General features: G+C 35.6%; 3 protein-coding genes across 3 annotated transcripts; 1 reads left to right on the top strand and 2 right to left on the bottom strand.

Moving 5' to 3' along the window:
* Positions 1-634: 634 nt before the first annotated feature.
* LOC129580317 (uncharacterized) lies at positions 635-2,155 on the bottom strand. The gene is made up of 5 exons (XM_055470627.1): positions 2,026-2,155; positions 1,656-1,960; positions 1,186-1,568; positions 839-1,118; positions 635-738 (listed from the first exon to the last, which is right to left on the bottom strand). Exons 1-5 carry the CDS (start codon positions 2,118-2,120, stop codon positions 635-637), a joined length of 1,167 nt encoding a protein of 388 aa, XP_055326602.1. The 5' UTR covers positions 2,121-2,155.
* Positions 2,156-2,454: 299 nt separating this feature from the next.
* Positions 2,455-5,716, bottom strand: LOC129580316 (uncharacterized). The gene is made up of 5 exons (XM_055470626.1): positions 3,628-5,716; positions 3,417-3,571; positions 3,240-3,341; positions 3,072-3,161; positions 2,455-3,000 (listed from the first exon to the last, which is right to left on the bottom strand). Exons 1-5 carry the CDS (start codon positions 3,662-3,664, stop codon positions 2,455-2,457), a joined length of 930 nt encoding a protein of 309 aa, XP_055326601.1. The 5' UTR covers positions 3,665-5,716.
* Positions 3,884-6,550, top strand: LOC129575176 (uncharacterized). Its single transcript, XM_055458651.1, has 3 exons — positions 3,884-4,101; positions 4,195-4,511; positions 4,640-6,550. Exons 1-3 carry the CDS (start codon positions 4,044-4,046, stop codon positions 6,494-6,496), a joined length of 2,232 nt encoding a protein of 743 aa, XP_055314626.1. The 5' UTR covers positions 3,884-4,043; the 3' UTR covers positions 6,497-6,550.
* Positions 6,551-9,323: the final 2,773 nt, after the last annotated feature.

The following is a 9,323-nucleotide window of genomic DNA, read 5'->3' as shown; positions in this document are numbered from 1 at the left end:
GATCGTATTTTTCGGAGGAAATTGAATGAATTCATTGTGATCGTTAGTAAGTTATGAATACATCTTTATCGGACAACAAACGTTTCTCTCTCCGCCCCCGCTCCCTGTAGCAAATTGATGATGATTAACATGTTTGATACATCGATTCCATTCACAAATCGTTATCACTGTGAATATTTCATCGCCGGCTTTTTTTCCCACCGAAACAATAGGTCAGCAGATAATGGATACTCGATTTCGGAATAAATATGCGATTTATCTTTTTTTCCTGCCCAAAAACGATCAATCAATCAATGCAAAGCTGTGGCTTGTCTGCTAAAACGAATGGCATTTCAGTATTATACATCAGTGTTGTTCAAAGATAATCTATCTAGATAAGATATCAAGATAAGATAAGATAAGATGTTATCTGCGGGTTATCTAAATAAATTCAATTTTCGTAGATAAATATCTTAACTTTAACTAGATAATGGCCTTTTTAGGTAACTTATCTGAGTTTTTAAGATTACTTTAAGATAAGATTCAAATATTTTTGTTAGAAATTGTGGTTTCATTTCATAAGTTTGTTTTATTGAAATTCAATAACGGAATTATTGTGCAAAACGCACAGTGGAAATACACATGTGTGTTTTAATTATACATTGTATATTTCCGAAAGGTCTGGGTGTTGCGCCAATAGATTGTTGAATATCTGTTGATCGTCTCCGCTTACAAAGCTTATGGCCAGCCCGCGTTGTCCTAAAAATTGTATAATATACACATGAGAAAAAATCTGAGCTAGTAGCTAATTTAGTTAAGCTAAAATATTATAGAATTTATACTGAAAATATGTCATTACCGAATCGAGAAGATCTACCAATTCTGTAGTGATAGCTTTTTCCATCGAAAGTATGAGCAAGACCGTTATCGGGAATATCAAAATTGATCACCAATCGGGCCGCTTCGAAGCTAACTGAACGAGCCAAAACATTTGTGGTCAACAGAAGAGTTGATTGACCCCAGCCGAACTTTCTTATTGCCAAATCACGATCTTCGAACGTCATTTTGCTGTGAAGCATTGAAACTGCACATTTTTTCAATGTCAAAACCGAGGCTACAAGGTCCAGGTTTTCGCGTGTCTACAAAAATATATGAAATTAAATTTCTTATACAAAAATCAAGTAAGCAAAAAAAAATAATATTTACTCGAAAGAAAATGATGCCCTGTGATTTGTATTTGACAAGTACAGTATAAGCGGTCACAATTGCTTTTATTTTTTGTACAATGTCTGCACAGTTCAAAAACGTTTCCGTTATGTTGCGTGTACCATATTCTGGAACGATTTCCATATCATTACCGTATGGTGCAGCTGTGTGGATTTGTGAAGCAATAAACATTTTTAATGCCGATCTATCCAATTTACCCATGACATGGGATCGAAAAAGATCAGACGTGTTGACGATATCTACGTCATCGATGATGATGCATTCGATATCCTCAATGTTGAAATTGCGCATGATGGAAAAAGATACGATTTCTTTTGGTGTACCCACGATTATATGGCCATCAGCTTTTTGACCAATTTGCACTAAAAGAATGATATTTTTATTGAAACAAAACTCGAAAAATATAGTATAGTATACACAACAAAATAAAGTCTTAATGCATTGCATACCGTTCTTGTTTGCCATGAGTGTCGTGATATTAATCTGACTTCGCACAGCGAGTGCTAACATTTTGGCCGCCACTTGAAGAGCCGCCTCATATGTGGCACATACAAACAATGCCTGTGGATTCATTCGATTTGCATCGATTCGACTGAGGATCGCGATGATTGCACCAAAAGTTTTTCCACCACCTGCCTCATCGACAACAACCATGTTTTTTTTTTGGATCAATAAACCAGTCAACATTTTGACTTGAATGTGTGAAAGATTGTGAACACCCAAATTCCGCAATGAAAACGCTACAGCGCTGTTGCTATAATTATAATAATTATTAGTTTCTGATGTTGAAAAAGTAAAACATCGATTTGATCAACTTACACAGGAAATTCTTCAGCAGTTCTGCTGCTCAGTAGACTTTGATCGCGCTGTTCATCTTTCAGAACATCCTCCAATTTTTCTTTTAATGAACGCATTATTTCAAATTGAACAATCAATGATTACTATTATAACAAATTGTTCACAAATTATTTTATTCTATCTATCAATCCACTAAACATATATACCATCAAACGACTAAATTAGCGCACTAAAAAAATGTGTTGACAGTTCTGACAGATGACATTCTGTTATGTCTCTACGTAATACGTTTCGTATATAAAGTGCAATGCACAAGAAATCAAGTTTGTGGGCACAATGTGCAAGTTTTTTTGTTTACTTTTTATCTAATTTGACAAAACTTGTAAAAAAAACTAATTTCGATTGTTATTTGGTTGTTTTCTTTTATTAGTATCAATTTAAAAAAGCAAGTTAAAATTGCATTGCGGCATTAGCACGTTGTCCGTAATAGATTAAGCCCTCCTTAGCTGCTGTTTCTAAACCAATTGTATCTCGAAATCGGACTGCAAATTTGTCAAAGTTTGTTAAAAATTTATGCAATTGCGTGCGATAGATTTTTGTTGTCCGATAATCGTTAAACCACACAACAATAGCCATTTTTGCGCTAGGAAAACATTTGATACGGGCTGGCCAATGTGGGTGGCCTTTTATCTTGGCCCAAACAACTTCATCGACTTTGAATATGATTTGAGCTACGGTTTTCACAAGTTGTGGGTCATCAATTGAATTTTGAGCAATTTGCTGTGGCGCTTCATGGATCTGTTTATCATCCAATTTTCTTTTTTTCGATGAAGATTCTTCTCGTGACTCATTATCCTCCACGCGACAGATTTTTCGTTTCATTGTTTTGTTGCTGCTGGAAGTCTGAATATCATTCACGTTGATGCCTAAAGAACGAGCTCTTGAACGAGTTAATCGGGTCGTGTTAACATTGCCTGTCTTTTGACCTTTTTCGATCTGAAACGAATATTTAATAATTATTGCTGTGCAGTGCACCCAAATCAAACTTATTAACTCAATTTGCATACTTTTTTTTGAACGGGCTCATCATTTTTCGCTTCATTGGGTCGAGGTGTCGACATGTCAACAGCACTTCCAACTTCGTCTTTGGATTTGATCTAAAACATAAATTAAATTACTACTGTGCAGTGCACCAAAAATCTATAATTAATTGACGATCAACAAATAATTCTTACCTTCTTTTGAACGGGCACAACGTTTTTCGCTGAAAATTCAATAAGTCGAGCTGTCAATGTATCATTTACCACGGCACTTTTTACTTTGTCCCCGGATTCGATCTAAAAGATATAATGTGTTTAATAATGTGCAGTGCACCAAAAAATTAATTCAACGGCTATAAGCATCGTGCATACCTTCTTTTGAATTTCACAAATTTCGTGTTTTGAAAGATTAACCACTTTAACAAACACTGGTTTTAGTCCGTAAATTTGTTCAACATCTGAATTACTATTCGAAGCGACCGACAAAGCATTAGCTTTGTGTGCTGGTTTTGTTAAGTATTGCGTAACTAAAAACAGAGATTTTATTAACATGTATTTGATCTCAATTTCACCAACAACTTACTTTTTCTGTGTTGACTTCTTGATTTGATTTTTGGCATTTTTGAAGATTCTTTTTTTATTGTTGAATAGATAATTTGTTTGAAATAAATTGAATGAAAAAAATCTACGTCTTGATGAACAATTACTTTGTGTCGTTGACAATTCACTCAAGTTGAGCATTAGTGTAAAGTTGGTTGCAATTGCGTATTAGAAACATTAGACAGTTGATATGGCAACATTGAACGCCTGTCAAAATGACTTTACCAACTGAGTGCACTGTCCATGGACAACTCATCTGAACTCATCGTTTATTCAAAACTTTGTAATTTGTTAAAAAAAAACAATTGATCCACTGTAAAAAATTATATCTATTTTAAGTTATCTCAAGAAAATTGAATTGAAAATATTGAACTGATAGTTAAAAACTTAGATTAAATTATGCTAACCAGAAGAGGAAAAAGGATTTATGAATATTTGACGAACACAAATGAAGAAGGTAAAAAAGTCTATGGTGTTTGTATCCGATACAATGTATCGAAAATTTGTAAATAATATTTTGCTAAAATTTGTCATTTTACTACTCTACTAGAGCCAAATAGTGAATCGTCAGAATGTGTACCGCCTCCAAAGAAAAAAAAGGTGCCAAAAATTTTGGATGGTCAATTTTACGAGATAATATCAATTGATGAAGAAGACAGAGTTATCGCAAAGTGTACAGAATGTTTGGAAATAAAGAAAGGAAATTTGAAGAGCACAGGCAATTTTAAGACACATTACAAGATCCATGGAAGCCGTTTGAAAGATTTGGATGAGTATCTCAAAAACAAAACCTTCGTAATGCCAGAGACGTCAAACTCTAAACAGTCAGATATTCGTGATGTATTGCCAGCAGTTTCTACCGATAAGGTACATTGAAAACTCTATGTGCAAATATATTCACTAAATATAAAGCGAATATTATTAATGAGAGTCATTATTTAAAAAAAAGTATTACTTCTTAATTTTTAATTGAGTTTAAAACACTGTTTCAACAGATTTCATCGAAGCTGCTTGACCTCGTGGTCGATGGAAATCTATCATTTAATGTTGCGCAGTTGCCATCACTTCAAGCGTTATTAGAAACTGTTAGCGGAAGAAAAATAATGCTACCGTCAAGACGTAAATTTATGTCAACGCTCAATGAAAAGTTCCAATCAATGAAAACTGGTCTTAAAGAACTTTTGGCCCAACAATTATATTTGTGTATCACTTGCGACGTATGGTCAAGCAGAGGACAGAGTTACTTGGGCGTGACGGTACATTTTCTGGATGAATCTCTCGAAAGTAACAACCATCGCCAATCACACGTATTAGCATTTAAGCGTCTGTTTGGTCGACAAACATACATTCAGCTAGCGCAAAAATTAGACGAAATTTTTGAAGATTACAATATCGATATTGAAAAGGTAACAAATATTGTCACGGATGGAGGTTCAGCATTCTGCAAAATGTTTCGGAAATTTGGAACTGATCCCGACGCAGAAATTTCCGAAGATTATGATGAAGATGATGGTGACTGTGATGATGATAGCGACGATTTGCATCGGAATGAACCCGACGGTGATGGCACTAATAGTGAAACACAAAATCCAAACATAATATCGCTAGGAGATACAGTGTATATGCGAAATGAAACGGGCGAACTATTTGCCAGTGATATTTTGGACTTTGATTCGCAAAACCAAACTCCTACGAGCAGTGAAGGTTATTTTGGTGGGAATTCTCCTCAACTCCAAATCACACTTCCCCCGCAACGTCGCTGTTTTTCGCATATGTTGAATTTGGTTTCAAATTCTTTCGACGAACTCCTACCACCCCTTGCCAAAGAAGCTATGAATGCCGTGTATGAGAAGCTACGATCGCTCTGGAATAAAACGCACCGTAGTAGTCATTCAAAATCGATATGCAAACAAATTTTGGGATGTGTTCTACGAACACCTTGTGAAACAAGATGGAATTCAAAATTTGATGCCATTGCACAAATCCATGACATTAATAAGTTGGAAACTGTTCAACCAGAAGGAACAAAAGTTAATGTACTAATTTCACAGCTCCGAAAAGAAGTAAAGTCAGCAGCACTGCTCCAAAACCTGACATCCACCGATATTGTTGTAATCGCCGAATACGTTAAAGTTATGGGTCCAGTTGCAAGAGCCTTAGACGTTCTACAAGGAGAACATAATTGCAGTCAAGGTTTTATTCTGCCCGTCCTAACTTCAATGAAGCATGCTATAGAAGAATACAGAACGAATTCACCCATTGGATCCGATTTTAAGGCAACAATGTTGAAAGTAATTGTGGGCTCTGATCGTAATCATGGTGAACTAAATAGCAAGAACATTGGTCGATTTGAGAAGTATTTTGAGTTCACTGAACAAAATAAAGAACTTATTTTAGCATCACTAACAGTGCCAAAGTTCAAAGCAGATTTCATCTGTTCTGATGAAGATTTCATGTCAGCAAAACGTTTATTGGTTGCTGAATGTAATAAGTTCATCGATGTCCGACCAACTCTGACCGCTGAACCTGAACTGAACGAAGAACAAGACGATTTTTTTGTTTCTTTTGCATCGCGAAGACTTGCAAGAAGTACTTCGCTTGAAAGTGAAATAGATTCAGAAGTGTCGCGGTATTTGGCCGATCCTGAAGGGAACTATAGCATGTTAAATAAATATCCAACCATACGGTCAATATATTTTCGTTACAACACAACATTATCTTCGTCCGGAGCTGTTGAAAGACTCTTCAGTCAATCACTACTAATCTTCACGCCAAGACGAAATCGCATTTCCGATGAACATTTTGAACAGAGTTTATTACTAAAGTACAACCGAAAATTAATTAAAGAATAATACTCGACGTTTCAAAAAGAATAATTTATGCACTTGAATAAAAAAGAATGAATATTAAACAATCAATTTGATCTTATTTATTTAATTTCACAGCACTGCTGATGTGGGGAATTTTTTTTATCGTTTAGATTAACTTAATCAGGTGTAGTAAAACGAAGAAGGTCATTCTTATTTATCTTGCGTTATCTATTGAAAGATAAGAAAGATAATCTTATCTTTTTTATAGAATATGAGATAAATATCTTAAATTCATCTAGATATTTTCACTACTTTCAGATAAATATCTTATCTTTATCTAGATAGAAAAACTTCAGTTTTGAACAACACTGTTATACATTGTTGAGAGAGAGTTTCTTCGCTTGATATTTTTAATTCCTCTGCACGAACACAATGTCGGCCAACGAAAACCGGTCAGTTGGCATTTTAGTCTCTCATCAACATCGGCATTTTAATGTTGAATAGTACAATTTATCGAGATTTGGCCATTTATAATTCAGAAAGGGATAAGTGAGTTTCAATGTTTATCGGGTCGTCTGGATCTGTATGCGATGCGGTAACGGTGAAGAACACATAAAGTGTTACATTTGTGGTCATTGCATATAAATACACTCAATAGATTTGTATTGATTTGCCTGGTCGTGATGCGGACGGTGCACACTAACAAACACACACACATTTATGTAGTTTCAAGTCGATTGACGTGGTAGGCATGATGGGTGTGAGTGTGTGTGTGGCCGGAACGGAGTTCAGTAAAATCGTTTATTTGATAAATTTTCCTTCAAGCTCTCTCGAACACATACACGTACACTTCTTGTGAATTTCGACCAAGAAATCTCTTGTGTCGATGTTTTCTTTCCTGCAAGGCGATGTCGAGCGGAGAAGCTCATGTAAATTTTGTCGGAAATTGATTGAGTTGAGGCTGCTGGCTTTGGCGTTCGAACTGTTTGGGCCCAATTTTGACATCCAACACAACGATGTTTCGATGACTTAGATTCTAGCCGAGGCGAAAATTGTGGCATTGAATAAATGATATTTGTTGGCATGTGTAGCCCAGTGTGCTGAACTTTGGCAACGAACCATTAAATATTGAAGCGATTTATCTTGAACTTTGATTGAAACGAGAAGCGATTTTTCCAACCAAATGTTCGCTTTCAAATGCCGGAAATGAAAATGTTCTTGAAGGCGTGCACGAAATCAACTTCCCTGCAAGTTTCATTCTTCACTCGCTTGCTCTGTCGTTCAACACAATCACGCTGCCGAAATCGATGGCCACAAATGCTTCTTAGACCTATTCTTGGCAAAGTAAATAACGAGGACGCTTGACATTTTGGCCCAGAATCACTCGTTGCTTTTATTTTATGCTCCATTTGTATTCGTTTAAACCTCAATACATTGTATGTCATTGCTAAACGTGATTAGTCGAGTTCGTTTTGACTCAACGTTTCCTATTTCCGCATTGGACTCAGGTCAATATAAAATCATTCACATTCGTTCAACATTTCACCTTGCGGTCGACGCTACGGACTACCAAAAACCGTCGCCACTCGAAACAAGCAACAAATGTGTCACGTTTTTCGAAAATAAATTACATTTTCGACTGCCAACTCTGGCATTCAACGAGAACCCACCGGAACTAAACTTAAAAATGCGCAACGCATCCGGCAGAAGACGAGTCATCAGCCACTTCAGCTCGCTCGCAAATTAATCAATTTTGCAGTGTTTTGTTTCTCATCCAATAAAATGAATCACATCACAGCGCAACCATGAAGCAGACACTAATTACAATCCCATCATCACACAAACGACCACTTTTTGTCAAAGTTTTCATTTGTTTGGCAATATCGAAGTAATTGTTGTCAACGCAAACGAGACACACTTACTCATCAGAATTGTATTCGCCTTTTGCGTGTCTGCGTCTGTGTCTGTGTCTATAACATTGATGAGCGTTAGTGGATTCAATGGATTTGTCTTATTTTTCTTGCAAACATATTTGTTCATTTCGATTAATTAAAATTCGATGCGAATTAACAAAGTTTTCGCTTTCTTTCACGCACTGCATGAAAACTGAGAGAATATAATGATGAGACTTTTTTTTATCGAAAAAAAATTTGCATAAGAAAAAAGTTGATATTAATTCCATCTGGATTGAAGTTGTGTGAACTTTGTCCAATATAACTCGGCAGTCGCACTGATTTTCCATATTTAATTACTTGCAACACTTTATAAATGAGTAGATTTTTGTTTATGCTTCAAAGACGGGCAAGAACAAAGAAACATGAGGCTCTTCAGTCCAAATAAAGAGGAAAATGTTGACAATTCCATTAATATCAAGTGCTTCTTTCATAACCTAGTACTCAATCAAGTCTTTGCTAAATGTCATTCCTCGTCCTATTTGTTGTGCGAAGAAAAATTCCAACAGAGCAAAGAACGAAAGTTTACTCATTAAAAGAAAAGAATCTTCGCCGTCTTTTCGCTTTTTCTGCATCAGTTAAACCACTTTATAGGGATCACTCGTTGTTACGATGGCATTTTTCCGCATATGTTCTTTCCTTTTGAGCTGAAATGAAATGCCAACTGAAACGAAAGTAGTTCATCATTATATATGCTGTATAAATAAAATTCATGCAAAAATAACTTGTGAACTCTCACCCTCTCCATCTCTGTCAACTCAATAGTTTACCCTCTCTTTGTGTTTAATATGTACTAGTTACATGAATTCATCAGATTCGTTGAAAAAATATTGCAAGAAGAAAAAAAGAAAGAAAGAAAAAGACACGTTTTGGTTGCAGATGTTTTATGCAAAGATACTAATTTTCTTTTGATTACC

Source organism: Sitodiplosis mosellana, unplaced genomic scaffold (assembly GCF_009176505.1).
Source record: "Sitodiplosis mosellana isolate CC-2019 unplaced genomic scaffold, AAFC_SMos_1.0 Smas_scaffold_1, whole genome shotgun sequence".
Taxonomy (NCBI): domain Eukaryota; kingdom Metazoa; phylum Arthropoda; class Insecta; order Diptera; family Cecidomyiidae; genus Sitodiplosis; species Sitodiplosis mosellana.
This window is presented reverse-complemented; position numbering and strand designations above follow the sequence as displayed.

Coding starts and splice junctions, on each gene's coding strand:
- LOC129580317 (XM_055470627.1), bottom strand. CDS start 2,120: ATGCGTTCATTAAAAGAAAAATTGGAGGATGTTCTGAAAGATGAACAG. Junction 1,961..2,025: donor ACTGCTGAAGAATTTCCTGT/GTAAGTTGATCA, acceptor TTATAATTATAG/CAACAGCGCTGTAGCGTTTT. Junction 1,119..1,185: donor AGGGCATCATTTTCTTTCGA/GTAAATATTATT, acceptor ATATTTTTGTAG/ACACGCGAAAACCTGGACCT.
- LOC129580316 (XM_055470626.1), bottom strand. CDS start 3,664: ATGCCAAAAATCAAATCAAGAAGTCAACACAGAAAAA. Junction 3,342..3,416: donor TTTGTGAAATTCAAAAGAAG/GTATGCACGATG, acceptor TATATCTTTTAG/ATCGAATCCGGGGACAAAGT. Junction 3,162..3,239: donor TTGTGCCCGTTCAAAAGAAG/GTAAGAATTATT, acceptor TTTATGTTTTAG/ATCAAATCCAAAGACGAAGT.
- LOC129575176 (XM_055458651.1), top strand. CDS start 4,044: ATGCTAACCAGAAGAGGAAAAAGGATTTATGAATATTTGACGAACACA. Junction 4,102..4,194: donor GACGAACACAAATGAAGAAG/GTAAAAAAGTCT, acceptor CTACTCTACTAG/AGCCAAATAGTGAATCGTCA. Junction 4,512..4,639: donor CAGCAGTTTCTACCGATAAG/GTACATTGAAAA, acceptor CTGTTTCAACAG/ATTTCATCGAAGCTGCTTGA.